Below are 17,347 nucleotides of genomic sequence, written 5' to 3'. Positions count from 1 at the left end.
CTTAGGAGAAGAAATTTCAGTCAGTGTTTGATTCCCCTCAGCGTCTTGGCTGACCTCTGCCTGCGAGGACAAGATCGGGCCTGTGAGCTAGGCTGCTAGGCTGCCAACCTATGGGCCAACACAAAGGGGTGAGGAGGATGCCCGGTACCCTTGCAACCCCACCCACCAAAGAAAGAGGGCGCCATGCTTCAGGGATGTTGTCAAGGCCTTGGAGGAAGCGCAGAGGGGATTTTCCAGAACGGTACCATGGATTGAGGAACTTCAGTCAGACGGAGAGACCAGAAGAGCTGGGCTCGTTCCCCTTGGAGCAGCGAAGGTTGAGGGGAAATTTAGAAGAGATGTTCAAAATAATGAAACCAAAGAGAAAAATGCTGGAAAATCTCAGCAAGTCTGGCAGCATCTGTAGGGAGAGAAAAGGGCTAACGTTTCGAGCCCGATGACTCTTTGTCAAAGCTAACAGACAGAGAGAGTGGGAAATATTTATACTGTTGAGTGAGAATGAAAGATGAGTCATAGCCACAGAAACCCAGGGAAACCGGGTGCTAATAGCCACAGAAACCAAGGGGAAAGAGTGTTAATGGCAGTCCCCAGAGAGAACAAAAGGTATGAGAGGCCAAACAGCAGAGAAACTAACATCAGAGGGTAAACTGTGATAGATGTGGATATAGGGGGAGGGAAAGGGGGATCAAGGGGGAGAAAGCGTAAGAAAAGCTGGATAAGTTCTCTCTTTTGTCCTGATTCATTGATAACCTTCAAAAGGGAATTGAGGGAATATCGAAAAAGAAAAAAAAAAGTGCTTGGGCTGCTGTGGGGGAAAGGGCAGCAGGGTGGACAGCTCTTCCACAGAGCTAGCATGGGGACAAAGGACCGAATGGCCTCCTTCTGTGATGCAAGCTTCTGCAATTACATGAAATCAGCGCCTTCAGGAGAGTCACTGCGCCCTTACGAAATGTGTCCAATTGAAATGAGTGATGCACACGACATAGATGGAACACTTTGGACCTTTATCGATTAAATATTGTGGCCACCCGCCTCACTCAGGTGACTAAGGAAATTTGGCATGTCAGCTACCACTCTCGCCAACTTTTACAGATGCGCCATTGAAAGAATTCTTTCTGGTTGTATCACAGCTTGGTATGGAGCCTGTTCTGCCCAAGGCCGCAGGAAACTACAAAAGGCCGTGAATGTAGCCCAGTCCAGCAAGCAAACCAGCCTCCCATCCATTGACTCTATAATTCCCGCTGCCTCGGAAAGGCAGCCAGCATAATTTTTTTTTTTTTTAAATAAATTTAGAGTACCCAATTATTTTTTCCAATTAAGGGGCAATTTAGAATGGCCAATCTACCTACCCTGCACATCTTTCGGTTGTGGGGGTGAAACCCACGCAGACACGGGGAGAATGTGCAAACTCCACACGGACAGTGACCCAGGGCCAGGATTCGAACCCGGGTCCTCAGCGCCGTGAGGCAGCAATGCTAACCACTGTGCCACCGTGCTGCCCATGCAGCCAGCATAATTAAGGACCCCATGCAACCCGGACATTTTCCCTTCCACCTTCCTGTGTCAGGAAAAAGATACAGAAGTTTGAGGTCACGTACCAACCGACTCAAGAACAGCTTCTTCCCTACTGCCATCAGACTTTTGAATGGACCTACCTCGTATTAAGTTGATCCTTTCTCTACGCCCTGTAACATTACATTCTGTAGTCTCTCCTTCCTTCCCTATGTACGGTATGCGTTGTCTGCACAGCAGGCAAGAAACAATAGGTTTCATTGTGTACTAATACATGAGACAATAATAAATCAAATCAAATCACTTTCCTGAGGCAGGATAACCTGTTAAACAGTGAATTGACTTTAATTGCTCTGAGCAAAGGCAGGCTCTGTCATTTGATATTCTCTTGTGTTTATTTTCCCGCAGGGGGTTACGTATCCTGCATGCCACGGAATTTGGAGCAAGTGGGCACCTCCTTTGGAGCGAAGCAGACTAGCTACTACCTCATTCTGTGGTAATCAATCTCTTTAGACTTGCCCCGGATCGTTGCACAGCAGGGACAGGCAGAGAGGCCTAGCCTCCATTTTGTGAATGGGCCCTGGTGGTAGAGGGCGGCCTTTCCATTCCCTCTGAGGGGGAATTGATACCTACTTAACTTTGACCCCAGAAGCTCACCTCTGCTTCCTGTTATGGAGACAGGAGCGGACGTCGCCATCGTCCCCCGAATGCAATTCGCCCTTTCCTGTGCTCCTCCATTTTCCTGTCGGTCCCACTCTCTCCCCACCAGTATTATTTCCCTCTGTGCGTTTCGCCCTAAGGAGGCCACATTCCCTTTTTTAACCCAATTTTTCCCCTCAAGTTTCCGTGGCAGCACCGAGGGAGTGCAGTACTGTCAGGGGCACTACCTTTCAAATGAGATGTGAAGCCTTGCCCATCAATTGGACGCCAGTTGTGCAGAAAACCAAGAGAAACCTGTCCCTTAGCAGGCTGACATCAGTCATCGTTGGCGATAGAACTGAAGCCACTGGCTTTTTAATGCAGCCGGAACAGGAACAGGCCACTTGACCCAACCGACCTGAACCTCTTCTAGATGATCTGACCATCCGCTAACCTCCTTCCATATTCCCCAATCCATTTATTCCCCCGTGCCTCCATAGGTAGCAGTCTCACTCTTGAGTCAAAGGTCATAGGTTATGAACTACTGAGGGAATGCAGTGCTGGCATTGGTGACGGGTCTCCGCTGCAGTTTGACACAGTCTGCCCTCTCGAGTGGGCGTAATACATTCTCCGGGGGCACTATTTCGAAGCACGGCAGGGGGGCTCTCTCTGCAACCTTGGCCAATATGCATCCGTCAAACAACATCGCTTGCCGCCCCACTCCCTTGCCTCCAGGAAAATGGCCCGGGGAGTGGGGATAATACTGGGAAACCGGCACAGCGGCCAGCAGTGGGAGTTTGCCCACCTGGGCACTTCCATGCCCACCCCCACCCCCCCCCCCCCCCCCCCCACAGGGGACCTTCATTGTTCAGCCCAGGGTCACAAACCCTCCAAGCTTCGGGAATTGAAAATGAGGGCCAGGATATAGTCAGCAAGACAGCTCAGCAGACCGTTAAAAATGGTTAGGAGCCATCGTTTTTTGAAGGAGGCGCAAACAATTGTAAAGAGCAGATTTAAGGTCTGTTTAAGTGCCATGATGTAAAGTGGTTTAAATTCCCGGCCCTGTAACAATTTAGAAAAAAAAGTCTGCGGCTCCCACTTAGTGTGGAAAAAGAGACGTCTGCTGCTGGGGTTCATTAATAACAGGCCGTCTGGTGTAGCTCAGAAAGAAAACAATCGCCATCACCCTTTTGCAATTTCAATAGACCCCATTGCTTACATTTCCCATTATAGCATATGTATTATAGCTGAGCCCATTATGAATGCTTGGCTGAGTTTCAAAATTTCTATCACCATTCATCTCAACAGGGGGGTGAGTTCTCATTGTGATTGACAGTTTAAAGAGGTGAGGAGCGGGGTGAGGGCTGAAGGGCCCTACAGCCTTTAATAAGAAATTTCCTGATGCGCTGCTCCTGTCTTGTCCGCAGAAATCCAGCCTTTAATCTCCAAAACCCTGTTACTAGCAATTAGATCAGAAATCATAAAGTATTAAATAAGATGATACATTTATTTCAGTCTCCTTGAAAACTTCCGTTAATAGTTATAAAAAATACTGGAGATGAAGAAAATAGAATGTTAAAATGCTTTTTGTGCCAATGGATATGGAACACAGGTGGGCAAATGGAGTTGAGGGGTAGATCAGACATGATCTAATTGAATGGCAGAAATATTTAAGGGGCTGAATGGCCTCCTCCTATTCCTAATCTTCCACTACTTAGTAATGTTCATTCTCAACTGTAGTTTGGTGATGTGCACACTCTCTTTTTGCAGGTTCGTACGCTGGGGCAGTGATAGCAATGCCTCTGGCAGGGATCCTTGTCCAGTACTCAGGGTGGTCTTCCGTCTTCTATGTCTATGGTATGTGCCAGGGGAAAGTATGGGGTCAACGTTAAACGTAGCCTGACGAGTATAATTGTATGCGCTGGTGTTACAGTCTGAGAAATGACAGTATCTACAGGGTAAAAAGGAACAACTCCTCTCTGGTGCTGTATGGCCCATGCGTGTGTCTCAGTGTCAGCTGCTGTACAAGTACAGTACACACACAGGGTTAAAGGGAATGATTCACTCCCATCTGCTCATGAACAAAGAACAACGAACAGTACAGCAGGCTTGTGTGAACTAAAACATTCTGCACTTCCAGGGTCCGTATCCGTCTATTCCCACCCTATTCAATCATTTGTCAAGGTGCTTCTTAAACGTCACTATGGTACCTGCTTCCACCACCTCCCCCGACACTCTGCACCCTCTGTGTAAAAAAACGTCCCTCACACATCTCCTCTAAATATTGCCCCTCGCATCTTCAACCTATGTCCCCTAGTAATTGACTCTTCCGCTCTGGGAAAAAGCTTCCCAGGTTCGATTCCCGGCTGGGTCACTGTGTGTGTGCGGAGTCTGCACGTCCTCCCAGTGTCTGCGTGGGTTTCCTCCGGGTGCTCCGGTTTCCTCCCACAGTCCAAAGATGTGCGGGTTAGGTGGATTGGCCATGCTAAATTGCCCTTAGTGTCCTAAAAAATAAGGTTAATGGGGGGGGAGGGGGGGGGGGGGTGTTGGTTACTGGTATAGGGCGGATGCGTTGACTTGAGTAGGGTGATCATTGCTCGGCACAACATCGAGGGCCGAAGGGCCTGTTCTGTGCTGTACTGTTCTATGTTCTATGTTCTATCCACTCTGTCCATGCCCCTCATCATTTTGCGAACTTCTATCAGGTCACCCCTCAACCTCTGTCGTTCCAGTGAAAACAATCCGAGTTTATTCAACCTCTCCTGTATGGCCCCTGTCTCAATGCAGGACTCCCGTGGACAGACATTTTCTCCCGAAAATCGCTTCCCCCGAAAATCGCTTTGTTCATTTCCATCCTAAGGGGCTTCACAGAGGCATCAAAAATTGAAATGTCAAGGGGCAGCACGGTGGCCTAGTGGTTAGCACAACCACCTCACGGTGCTGAGGTCCCAGGTTCGATCCCGGCTCTGGATCACTGTCCGTGTGGAGTTTGCACATTCTCCCCGTGTCTGCGTGGGTTTCGCCCCCACAACCCAAAAATGTGCAGAGTAGGTGGATTGGCCACGCTAAATTGCCCCCTTAATAGAAAAAATAATTGGGTAATCTAAATTTTAAAAAAAAAAATTGAAATGTCTGAGCCCCATCGAGAGGTATTAGACTCTGTGACTAAAAGCTTAGCCAAAGAGGTAGAAAGGGCAAAGGAGTCACTTCAAGGAGGAAAGAGAGAGGTAGAGAGGTTTGGCGTCATGAAGCAGTCCACATTGAGTGCATCAAAGAAACTTTGATCGGATAGCGATGAGGACTGTCAGAGGATACAGCAGGATTTCGATCGTTTGGAGACTTGGGCGGAGAGATGGCAGACGGAGTTAAATCCGGACAAATGTGAGGTAATGCATTTTGGAAGGTCTAATGCACAGTGAATGGTAGAACTCTCAAGAGTATTGAAAATCAGAGAGATCTAGGTGTACAGGTCCACAGGTCACTGAAAGGGGCAACACAGGTGGAGAAGGTAGTCAAGAAGGCATACGACCATTAGTTGGGGGGGATGGGTAGGAGGGTTGGGGGGGGGGCTGTGTATATTAAGGGTGACAATGGGTAATCCCTGATTCCTTTTTGTCAGTTGTTTATGTAAACATGCGGGCTAATGTTTGGGGGTTGGTGGGAGGATGGGATTGAGGATGGGGGATTGACATATTTGTTGCTGATTATTGTTTATTGTTGGTGGGTGTAAATTTGGCAGAAAATGTGAAAAAGGAGGAGAATAAAAATATTTTTTTTTTAAAGAAGGCATACGGCATGCTTGCCTTCATTGGCCAGGGCATTGAGTATGAAAATTGGCAAGTCAAGTTGCAGCTGTATAGAACCTTAGTTGGGCCACACCTGGAGTATAGTGTTCAGTTCTGGTCGCCACACTACCAGATATGGATATGGAGGCTTTAGAGAGGGTGCAGAAGAGATTTACCAGGATGTTGCCTGGTATGGAGGGCGTTAGCTATGAGGAGAGGTCGAATAAACTTGGTTTGTTCTCACTGGAATGAAGGAGGTTGAGGGGCGACCTGATAGAGGTCTACAAAATTATGAGGGGGACAGACAGAGTGGATAGTCAGAGGCTTTTTCCCAGGGTAGAGGGTCAATTACTAGGGGGCATAGGTTTAAGGTGCGAGGGGCAAGGTTTAGAGGAGATGTACGAGGCAAGTTTTTTACACAGAGGGTAGTGGGTGCCTGGAACTCGCTGTCGGAGGAGGTGGTGGAAGCAGGGTCGATAGTGACGTTTAAGGGGCATCTTGACAAATACATGAATAGGATGGGAATAGAGGGATAGGGACCCCGGAAGTGTAGAAGATTTTAGTTTCGACGGGCAGCATGGTCGGCGCAGGCTTGGAGGGGCGAAGGGCCTGTTCCTGTGCTGTACTTTTCTTTGTTCTATTTACAATAACTATGATACAGATCACACTTGCGGGTTCTAACAGAGTGGAAATTCCAGAGTTTTGGGGCAATCTAGCTCAAGGCACAGCTAACAATGGTGGAGTGATCGGGATCAGGATTGTTCAAGAGGCCAGAATTAGGGGAGCGAAGGTGGCTTCTTTCTTTGTAAACCTCCGGCAATTAGTTGTTATGCGAATATATGTCCTGGGGGCGTCACATTTTCCTGCTACCCTGCAGCAATGTATCAGCCTACCAGCCACATGGAGGGTAGTCAGAAACACACCTGAGGGAGCTCCAACATTTTGAGTCTAAAGTGTCGAAAGGCGGCACGGTGGCACAGTGGTTAGCACTGCTGCCTCACAGCGCCAGGGCCCCCGGTTCGATCCCGGCCCCGGGGTCACTGGCCGTGTGGAGTTTGCAACTTTTCTCCATGTTTGCGTGGTTTCCTCCGGGTGCTCCTGTTTCCTCCCACAGTCCAAACATGTGCAGGTTAGGTGGATTGGCTGCGCTAAATTTCCCCTTAGTGTCCAATGAGCAGATTAGGTGGGGTTACGTGAAAGAGGAGTGGGCTTGGGTAGGGTGCCCTCTCGGAGGCTTGGTGCAGACCCGATGGGCCGAATGGTCTCCTTCTGCACTGTAGGGATTCTATTGATGCGACCATCAATTCACTCAAAGACACAAGTAGAAGCAAACCGAGGTTTTAATCAGCTTAGAACAGCGCCTGCCTGCGACTGGTACAATACTGTGAACCTCCGACAGGTCAACTGCTCTTTATACTTCCTTTCAAGGGGAGGAGCCATGGGCAGAGCCCGTACATGCCCCAACATATCCCCCTGTGGGTGAAGCCCATAGGTGGAGCCCACAAGGTCAACAACATAACATAGCTGTAACACATGGCAGAACATGACACTGGTGAATTACTAGTACTATACATTCACCACAGCTATTGTGTGATTATTTAGGGGCTGATTATTGAGGGGCTGGTTTAGCACACTGGCTAAATAGCTGGCTTTTAAAGCAGACCGAAGCAGGCCAGCAGCATGGTTCGATTCCTGTACCAGCCTCCCGGAATGTGGCGACTAGGGGCTTTTCACTGTAACTTCATTTGAAGTCTACTTGTGACAATAAGCGATTTTCATTTTTTCTTTCATTTCATTTATAACGTATGAGAACCAAAAAAACGTAACAGGAGGTATGTTGGGTGGTTGGGAGCTGAAGGAGACTTGGAATCGGGAAGGGTGAAGCCATGGATCGATTTGAAAATAAGGATGAGAATTCCCTTAGTGTTGGGTGGGGTTACTGGGTTATGGGGATAGGGTGGAGGTGTTGACCTTGGGTAGGTTGCTCTTTCCAAGAGCCGGTGCAGACTCAATGGGCCGAATGGCCTCCTTCTGCACTGTAAATTCTATGAAACCAAGCGAGTGGCTAGAGAAGGGGAAGGTGCTTAGCGGGAGTAAAACGCAGTTATGATTCCCAGTCGCCACCCCATTGAATGTTGCTGCAAAGTGTGTGTGTGGAGGCCTTAGAATTGGGCCAGGGTGTGATTCCGCTCCCTTCGTGGAAAGACCCAACAGAAGCCTGAGGAAGGGCCCCACCTCATTGCCACCCCTGCTGTAGCGTTTCCCAATCCGGGTCTGCACAGGAGGGAGTGGAGGGTAAGGAAATGAGGAAATAAATGTGTTGACGTGTAAGAGGTCTCATTTGGCTCCTCCGACAGGAAGCTTCGGCATGGTGTGGTACCTATTTTGGCTGCTGGTGTCTTACGAGAGCCCTGCCACGCACCCCACCATTACAGCCGAAGAGAAGACCTACATTGAGGAATCGATTGGAGAAGGCGCCAATCTTATGAACCCGCTGGTGGTGAGTGCTGCTTGTTTTTCTACCCGCTTGTATTGAGCGGAAGCCAAAGGTCAAAGGGTAATGGGGGAGGTCATGGACGACTTGGGTGTTCCACCTCACCGTCCCCCCCCCTCCCCCCCCATCCTGCGAAGTCTCTCAGGCGTAGCCGTTGAGTCCTGGGGGCCGGGATAATACGGCATCCGGGTATTTAATTGAGCCGTAACGCTAATTGAAATATGCAGATTTAGATCCCACCCAGCGAGAGCGAGATCCATATCTCATCGGGTGGAGCGAGTCGGGTGACTTGCGATCGACCCGGCCCAGAGTCCGATTTGAGGCTCGGATACGATTCACCTGTTGCGGCCGTATCCGTACCAGGCGTAACGGCATCGCTGAATCGCACCCCCCAGCCTTCCAGATGGAGGCTAATATGTTCCTCCTCAAGTGACCATAACAGATCCCTGCCATTATTTTGCAGGAGAGGAGTGGGGTTGTCCTCGATGTCCCGGCCAGTGTTGTTTCCCTCAATCGACATCACAGAAACAGTCTGCCTGGGTCATTATCACACTACTGTTTGTGGGAGCTTGCTGTGTACAAATTGGACTCCCAAACTAAATACATAATTGTGACTATTACCATTTTTAAATCTTGCAAATTAACCATAGTAAGTTGACGTATGTAAATATTATATTTCATATTACAATGGCTTTGAGAAATTTCCAGAAATTTGCTCCACAGTGCCAAATAGTGGCCAAAGTTTGTAATTACATTGTGACCGTTTACATAGGAAAAATTGAGAATCAGTGGGTAACCTTGCGGACTGTTCGCAGTTTGTGAAGAGAGGTGGGCTTTGATTGAGGGGATTGGGGAGGGGGTGGGGGGCGAGTAACTCTGATTCCAAGCTCCGTTTCCCTTTTGTGACCCTCGACAGAAATTCAAGGCGCCCTGGCGCAAGTTCTTCACCTCGATGCCCGTCTACGCCATCGTCGTGGCCAACTTCTGCCGCAGCTGGACCTTCTACCTTCTGTTGATCAGCCAGCCGGCCTACTTTGAGGAGGTGTTCGGGTTCGAGATCAGTAAGGTACCAAATGTGTTATTTATTTATTTATTTAATAAATTTAGATTACCCAAATATTTTTTCCAATTAAGGGGCAATTTAGTGTGGCCAATCCACCTACTCTGCACATCTTTGGGTTGTGGGGGTGAAACCCACGCAGACACGGGGAGAATGTGCAAACTCCACACGGACAGTGACCCAGAGCCGGGATCGAACCTGGGACCTCAGCGCCGTGAGGCAGCAGGGCTAACCACTAGGCCACCATGCTGCCCCCAAATGTGTTATTTTAATGAGAATGTTTGTATATATGAGCCAGAGAGTCACACAGCACAGAAACAGGCCCTTCGGCCCACCATGTCGATGCAGACTATCGAACACCAACCTATACCAACCCCATTTACAAGCACTCGGTCCACAGCCTACAGCCCATGGCCACTTTAAGTGCTCGTCCCTGATGCTTCCTCAATGTTGCGAGAGTGCCTGCGTCCACCACCCTCTCGGGCAGCGCTTTCTGTCTCCCCACTACCCTCTGGGTGAAAATATGTTCCCTCAGGTCCCCCTCTAAACCACTTACCCCTCACCTTAAACCTCAGCCCTCTGGTCTCAGGCACCTCTGCCACAGGAAAAGGGTTCTTCCGAGTTACCCTAGCTATGCCTCTCAGAATTCTGTACACCTCTATCGGGGATGGGGGAAAGGGGGGGATTATTCGGTCGCGCCCGTCCATCGACCAGAAATTCCCTCCCGGGATCAACAGGATTTTAGAGGGTCCGGCAGATTTAGCGGGCCACTTACGGCGATTCCTGACGGTACCGGCATATTCACCCCATAGTTTTTTAAATATATATATTTTGGGGATTTTTACCCTCCTTTTTTTGTGAATTGCGTTTTCCACCAGTCAAGGGGCTGTTGTGTGTGTGGGTGGGTGGGTGGGTGGGGATGGGGAGGCCCGTTCCCCAACTGACGTATTGTGGGTTGAGAGACTCCTTCCCCATCTCGACCTCGGTTAAAATTGCAATCGGGCCCCAGTGGAGTCGTCAGAGCACAAACTGCCTGACTGAAGCTGGGCCCCACCCTCCTACCCCGGCCACTCGCTTGCCAGTTGGCGCACACTTAGATTAATGAACACAATCCTGGTGCCCTACACAGCTCCAGGGTCCCAGGTTCGATTCCCGGCTTGGGTCACTGTCTGTGCGGAGTCTGCACGTTCTCCCCGTGTCTGCGTGGGTTTCCTCCGGGCGCTCCGGTTTCCTCCCACAAGTCCCAAAAGACGTGCTCGTTAGGTGAATTGGACATTCTGGGCAGCACGGTAGCACTCGTGGCCAGCACTGTGGCTTCACAGCGCCAGAGTCCCAGGTTCGATTCCCCGCTGGGTCATTGTCTGTGCGGAGTCTGCACGTTCTCTCCCAGTGTCTGCGTGGGTTTCCTCCGGGTGCTCCGGTTTCCTCCCACAGTCCAAAGACATGCAGGTTAGGTGGATTGGCCATGCTAAATTGCCGTTAGTATCCAAAAACGTTAGGAGGGGTTATTGGGTTATGGGGATAGGGTGGAAGTAAGGGCTTAAGTGGGTCAGTGCAGACTCGATGGGCCGAATGGCCTCCTTCTGCACTGTATGTTTTATGTATATGTATCAATATGAATTCTCCCTCTGTGTACCCGAATAGGCACCGGAGTGTGGTGACTGGGGGCTTTTCACAGTAACTTCATTGCAGTGTTAATGAAAGCCTACTTGTGACAATAATAAAGATGATTATTACAAGGAGTGTAAGGTCATTACTGGGTTAATACTTGAATTGAACAGATATAATGATCAGGAAGGCCGACCAGGCTGGGGCTTTTTTTTGGAAAAGGAAAGAATGAGGGGTGACCTGGTAGAGATTGTCAAGATTATAAAACTATGCAATAAGGTAGATGTACAGAAGATGTTTCCACTTATTGGAGAGATCAGGGTTGGTATTCTCCGTGCCCCCCCCCCCCCCCTCCACCATCGCCGTGGCAGGTTTTGTGATGGCGGAGGAACTGGGTCCCCTGGTGGGGTGGGGGGGGGGGGGGGGGGGGGCAGTGGGGGGGGGGGGGGGCAGTGGGGAGCAACCGGAAAATCCCGCTCCGGAATTTGGGGACCACAAGTGCAAGACGGTCACGAATAAATCCAGTCGGAAATCCGGGAGAAACGTCTTTACCCAGAGAGTGGTGGAATTTCTGCTCCAGGGAATGGTGGAGGTGAATAACACGGGTGTATTCGAGGGGAACCCCCATAAAGATGTGGGGGAAGGAAGGTATGGAATGGAAGAACACGCCGGCAGGGTGGGATGAAGCAGGGTGATTAGAGCATGAGCATGGGGGAGAAGGGCCGAATGGCCTGTTCCTGAGCCTTGAATTCGAAACAATTCTGCACAATGCAAGGTCGCTGGGTCACTTTGCCGGCACAGCTAGGTAGAGATTTGTCCTGGATGGGAGTAGAAAGTGGGCGATAGAGCTGAAATCAGGCATGGGGTGAGGGGATGCACCAAAGGGCCAAAGCGAGTCAGCGGTGTGGTGATATGCATCACTGTAAATACACAAGGGGTTAATGTAAATACACTACAACTAAGTAAACACTAGAGGGAGCACCGGAGACGACATGAATGCAGACATACAGCTAATGAACACATAGAATAGGACACGACCAATGGGCAGTCAAGACACCCAGAGGTGACACTACCACAAGGGGGCATTACACAACCCAGATATAAGGACAGGGCCAGGGCCGGCTCAAGGTACCGGCAACTCGGGCAGTCGCCCGGGGCGCCATGTGCTGGGGGCGCCATCAAGGAGTGCGTGACCGGCGTCAGAGACCTGGCGCATGCGCAGTTGGGCCGGCGCCAACCAGCGCATGCATGGTGGCCGCCCCGCACAAACATGGCGGATGGATCCAGGCTCGCCGGTGGAAGAAAGGAGGCCTGCCGACAGAGAGACCGGCCCGCCGATCGGTGGGTCCCGATCATGTACCAGGTCACTCTGGCGCCCCCCCTCCCCCCCAGTGAACGGAGCCCCCCCCTCCGGCGAACGGAGCCCCCCCCCCGTGAACGGAGCCCCCCCCCTAGTGAACGGAGCCCCCCCCCCGAAGGGCGCCGAAGTTCAGCTTGCCCGGGGCGCCAGCAACCCTAGGGCCGTTTCTGGACAGGGCACACATGCTCTGCCTCTTTCCACAGGCGACACTTAAAGAGTAGGACAGGGGCGGAGCAGAAGCATCACACCCACCACGTGGCTTAGAGCAGGCTGGTTAGTTAGACTGAGTTGCTATAGCAAGATTAGCAGGCGAGTCGAACTCATAGAGAACTGTGCTAATGGTTCGATAAATCACATTGAACTTCCTTCAAAGTCTGGAGTATCTTTTGGTCAAAGCTGCATCGAGTTGCAGCCTGTGTTATCCCAGAATACACAACACATCAAGCGGGAAAGCCTGAGAGGGGTTTCCGCTACAGCACGTCTACGAAGCCAGTTAGGGCAGTGTTGGTTTCCGGGGTTCAGAGAGTTGTCAGTACAGAGGCCCCAGTGCATTTCAGATTGTTAATTCTGTGTTTATCTTTGTCTCGACACAGGTAGGCATGCTGTCTGCTCTCCCCCACCTCGTCATGACGATCATCGTACCCATTGGAGGACAGTTGGCAGACCACCTCAGAGCCAAGAACATCATGTCCACCACCAATGTGAGGAAAATGATGAACTGTGGAGGTGTGTTTCCGCAGGGCCGCCCGACAATGGCCTTCTGTATATAACTGCCCTCAGCCGTCACAGGAACTCTTGGTGCCAGTATGCTGTGTCCTCATCGATGCCTTTGTCATCTCTAGACTCAACTATTCCAAAATCCCCGTGGCCTGGCCTCCCACCTTGCTGCTTCCATAAACATAAGCTCACCTAAAACCCGACTGCCCGCTTCCTAATGTGACGGTCATCCTTCATCCCTGCACTTTCTTCCATAACTTGAGGATGTCAGCGATAGTGGGATGAGGATTTGTTGAATTGTATATAATGCTCTGCCCTTGGCAGTAACTCTCTCCCACTCCCGTCGCTGTCGGGAGAACAAACGACTCCGGGCCCTGCTTGGGCCGGCCTTCATGTGTAGGTGTAACGAGCTCCAGCTGGGAGGCCTCCCTGGGGAGCTCGTACCCAATTCCCAGGGGGAGGGAGATTCACAGTGGTTTCCCCGTGGTCCTCGTGGGGGTGATGACACTTTCTCCGATGACACTCCGGTGAAGCATCATGGGAGGCTTTACTACCTGAAGGGGGCTATATAAATATACAGGTTGTTGTTGATGAATTTGGGACTCCTGTCCCTCAGCCGCCTGCCTTTAAGTCATTGGGCTGAATTCTGCGGCCCCGTCACGGAGCGGTCGGGGCTGGAAAACTCGGTGAGCCATCCAAATGTCCGTTGACTTCGATGGGAGTGGAAAATCCCACCGGCGCATAATTGCACCCATTCTTCCTGACAGAACGCATGTGTGTCTTATTCACAGACACTTTGGGCCACGTGGAGTTGCGGACAAACCAGAAGGAAGAACACACAAAGGCCCCGACAGGCCTCGCTCCCGCCCGGGATCCCAGGTTCGATTCCCGGCTTGGGTCACTGGCTGTGCGGAGTCTGCACCTTCTCCCCGTGTCTGCGTGGCTTTCCTCCGAGTGCTCCGGTTTCTTCCCACAAGTCCCGAAAGACGTGCTTGTTGGGCGAATTGGACATTCTGAATTCTCCCTCTGTGTACCCGAACAGGCGCCGGAATGTGACGGCGAGGGGCGTTTCACAGTAACTTCATTGCAGTGTTAATGTGAGCCTACTTGTGACAATCAAGATTATTATTATATAAATGCACCGTCGCGTGAAATCTTCCCTGTTTGAGGTAATGCCCTCATTCTCCTCTGATCCTCTCCTTTCCTATTTTCTAAGGTTTTGGCATGGAGGCAACCTTTCTCCTGGTGGTGGGGTTCTCGCACACGAAAGGCGTTGCGATCTCTTTCCTCGTCCTCGCTGTAGGCTTCAGTGGATTCGCGATCTCAGGTGATGAGCGCTTTCGTCCCGGCTCCCATCGCGGAGGGTTAGGAAACCAGTTTGCCAGCATCCAGCCCCTTCGCCATAAAAGCGATTGCGTTATCATAAATTAACATATGTAAGCCTCCGCTGTAGCGGCACACAGATGGGGACTTGACCCGACTTAATCCCGTCCTCATCCCATCTCTTGCTTTGTTTTTTTTTGCGCTATAAAGGCTTCAATGTCAACCACCTGGACATTGCCCCACGCTATGCTAGTATTCTGATGGGACTCTCCAACGGAGTCGGGACCCTGTCCGGGATGGTGTGCCCTATAATCGTTGGAGCCATGACAAAGCACAAGGTGAGGAACCGTTTGAAAAAAATACAGCAACCATTGTCTCCAGTCTGAGTTAAGGAACCCAACATTCCACTCGGAACCAAGCTCGGGAAATCGGTATGTGCATGAACAAAATGTGCTCAGTGGCCGCCCCGAGGGTGCGTAAATTATTGATGTTTTCCCAACTGTCCAGTAGCTTTATTGACCTTCAGATTTTTATATTCTTTTCAGCCCTTCCTCAAAGGGATAGCTCTGAAGATGTTCCACTCCTCACCCACCCGCCCCCCACCCCCACCCCCATTCCCTCCCCCGCCCCCCCCGGCCAAACCCGGGAAAGAGAAACGTTCAAAGAAAATGATCCAAAAAGATCATCTTTTTTTCAACGTCCCGATGATTTTTTCCCCCCCCCCCAGGGTCACGCACGCAGAAGGGTCTTTGAAATTGATCTTCAATTCCTGGAGACTGCAGGCCGATCCCTAGTGCGGCGCAGGGCGTATGTTCCATTGGCAAAAATGACGTAGGAAATGGGGGTGGGGGGGGGGTAGGCCATAAACCCGGCTGGGGGAGGGGGGAGTCTGGGGGGGGGGTAGGCCATTCGGCCCAATGGAGCCTGTTCCGCCACTGGATACGGTTGCGGGCAATCCGGAGCTGCAAACTGTTTATTGAGACCTCTAACATTCCACAGAAAAAACGCCCAGAGTCCCCGATACCCACACCACTGCCCCCCCCCCCCCCCCCCCAGACTCCCCCCTCCCCCGGCCGGGTTTATCTGCATAATAAAAGCTAAATACTGCGGATGATGGAGATCGGAAGTAAGCGCTGGAAAATCCCAACAGGTCAAGCATTATCTGCGGACAGGAAACGTAGAAAATAGGAGCAACAGGAGGCCATTCGGCCCTTCGAGCCCACACCGCCACTCATTATGATCATGGCTGATCATCCAACTCAACAACTTCAACCCGCCTTCCCCCCTCTCATCCTTTGACCCTCTCTGAAATTCCGAAGTCGATTCACACTGGACTTAAAACTTTAACTCTGGATGGAATTTTACGTGGCGTGCCCTTCCCGCCACTGGACAACATGTCATAAAACATACCTACCCCCTACCCCCACTCCCGCAAGAGAGTCGCTTTCGGCAGGTCCGGAAGATTCCGCACTCGGAATAAGCCGGAAAATCCTGCCCTCCGTTTCTCTCTCTCCACAGACGCTGCCAAGCCGGCTGGGGATTTGCCTACACTTTTTTTATTTTTCCCTTTTTGACCCCGGGTAACCCATCCCCTTCCGAGCACTGAAGAAGAGTCACACCGAACCCAAAGCGTTAACTCTGTTTCCTTCTCCACGGAAGCTGCTGGACCTGCTGAGCCCTCCCGGCATTTTCTCTTTTTATTTCACATTTCCAGCGCCTGCAGTATTTTGCTTTTACGCTCCCGTCCGTTGTTTGTTGTGGGTTAGCATTTGGGCTGAGGCCTCTGTTTACTGTCGTCGCGACCTCCCTGAGACTCCTCTAACAAGTTTGTTTGTTCGTTTTTTTTTTTCTAAATGTGCGCCAAGACCCGAGAGGAATGGCAGTACGTCTTCCTGATCGCCTCCCTGGTCCATTACGCGGGCGTCATATTCTACGGCATCTTCGCCTCCGGCGAGAAGCAGCCTTGGGCCGAGCCCGAGGAGCTCAGCGACGAGAAGTGCGGCTTCATGTACGAGGACGAGCTTGCCCACGAGGTCGAGGATGCCAGCCACGCCCACGGGGGCTACGGGGCCACCGAAACCACCGCCATCACCAACGGTGGCTGGGTCAACGAGTGGGACAAGAAGGAGGAATTCATCCAAGAGCAGGGGAAGGATCCATACATGTATGGCAGTGCGCAAGACAGGGACTTGTCCTGAGTGTGGAGCCAGAGCGGGCGAATGGCACAGCTCCAACAGCGACACCAACACAATAAAATCAGCCTTGTGGAGAAGGCAATGTAGAATCTAATGTACATAAGTAACCAACTGTTTAAAGGACAACTTCACCTTACTTTCCGCCCAAGCAAGGTGGAAGATCTTCATTCTAGTGACGTTCAGTGTGCTTGTGCATGTGTGAGTGTGTGTGTGTGTGTGTATGTGTGCAGTCGAGGAAGGCTGCTGGTGTGAGGAATCGTGCGTAGCGCCCGTTTAGAGTGTTGGGCCATTTTCCGCCGGAAGCCATTTCTGTATTTCTGCCTCGGAGCTGGGGCGAGGAAGTGGCGAAGAATCCCTTCCTGTTGTAACCATCCCGCCCCCCCCCTCTCCCCCACATTTTTATGTTTTATTTCCTATTATTTTTTTTTTAGCGGGGGCGTGGAGAGGGGAGGGAATGGGGTGGGGGGGGGGGGGGGTGAAGGAGGAGAGGGATTCCTCATTGTAAGTGCAAATGGACGGAGGCAGGATGGCTGGGGGTGGGGTGCGGGATTGTGGGCAGATTTGGAGCACCTTCAACCCAATGAGACACAATAATAGAGATAGAGTTATAGAGATAGATAGAGAAATACAGCACAGAACAGGCCCTTCGGCCCA

General features: G+C 51.1%; 1 protein-coding gene across 1 annotated transcript in view; it reads left to right on the top strand.

The window, feature by feature from the left end:
• The window catches only part of LOC119956376 (vesicular glutamate transporter 1), an 89,153-nt gene extending 72,324 nt beyond the window's left edge, over nucleotides 1-16,829 (top strand). Inside the window, exons 5-12 of the mRNA XM_038783540.1 lie at nucleotides 1,921-2,008; nucleotides 3,922-4,008; nucleotides 8,294-8,436; nucleotides 9,347-9,496; nucleotides 13,052-13,184; nucleotides 14,392-14,502; nucleotides 14,709-14,836; nucleotides 16,364-16,829. Coding sequence (XP_038639468.1) covers nucleotides 1,921-2,008; nucleotides 3,922-4,008; nucleotides 8,294-8,436; nucleotides 9,347-9,496; nucleotides 13,052-13,184; nucleotides 14,392-14,502; nucleotides 14,709-14,836; nucleotides 16,364-16,696 — 1,173 coding nt within the window. The 3' untranslated portion in view covers nucleotides 16,697-16,829. The remainder of the gene's footprint in view (nucleotides 1-1,920; nucleotides 2,009-3,921; nucleotides 4,009-8,293; nucleotides 8,437-9,346; nucleotides 9,497-13,051; nucleotides 13,185-14,391; nucleotides 14,503-14,708; nucleotides 14,837-16,363) is intronic.
• The last annotated feature ends 518 nt before the right edge of the window (nucleotides 16,830-17,347 follow it).

The sequence above is a fragment of the Scyliorhinus canicula genome, chromosome 23 (genome assembly GCF_902713615.1).
Source record: "Scyliorhinus canicula chromosome 23, sScyCan1.1, whole genome shotgun sequence".
In the NCBI taxonomy this organism is placed as follows: domain Eukaryota; kingdom Metazoa; phylum Chordata; class Chondrichthyes; order Carcharhiniformes; family Scyliorhinidae; genus Scyliorhinus; species Scyliorhinus canicula.
Note: the sequence above shows the minus strand (reverse complement) of the source record. Positions and strands in the feature narration are given on the sequence as shown.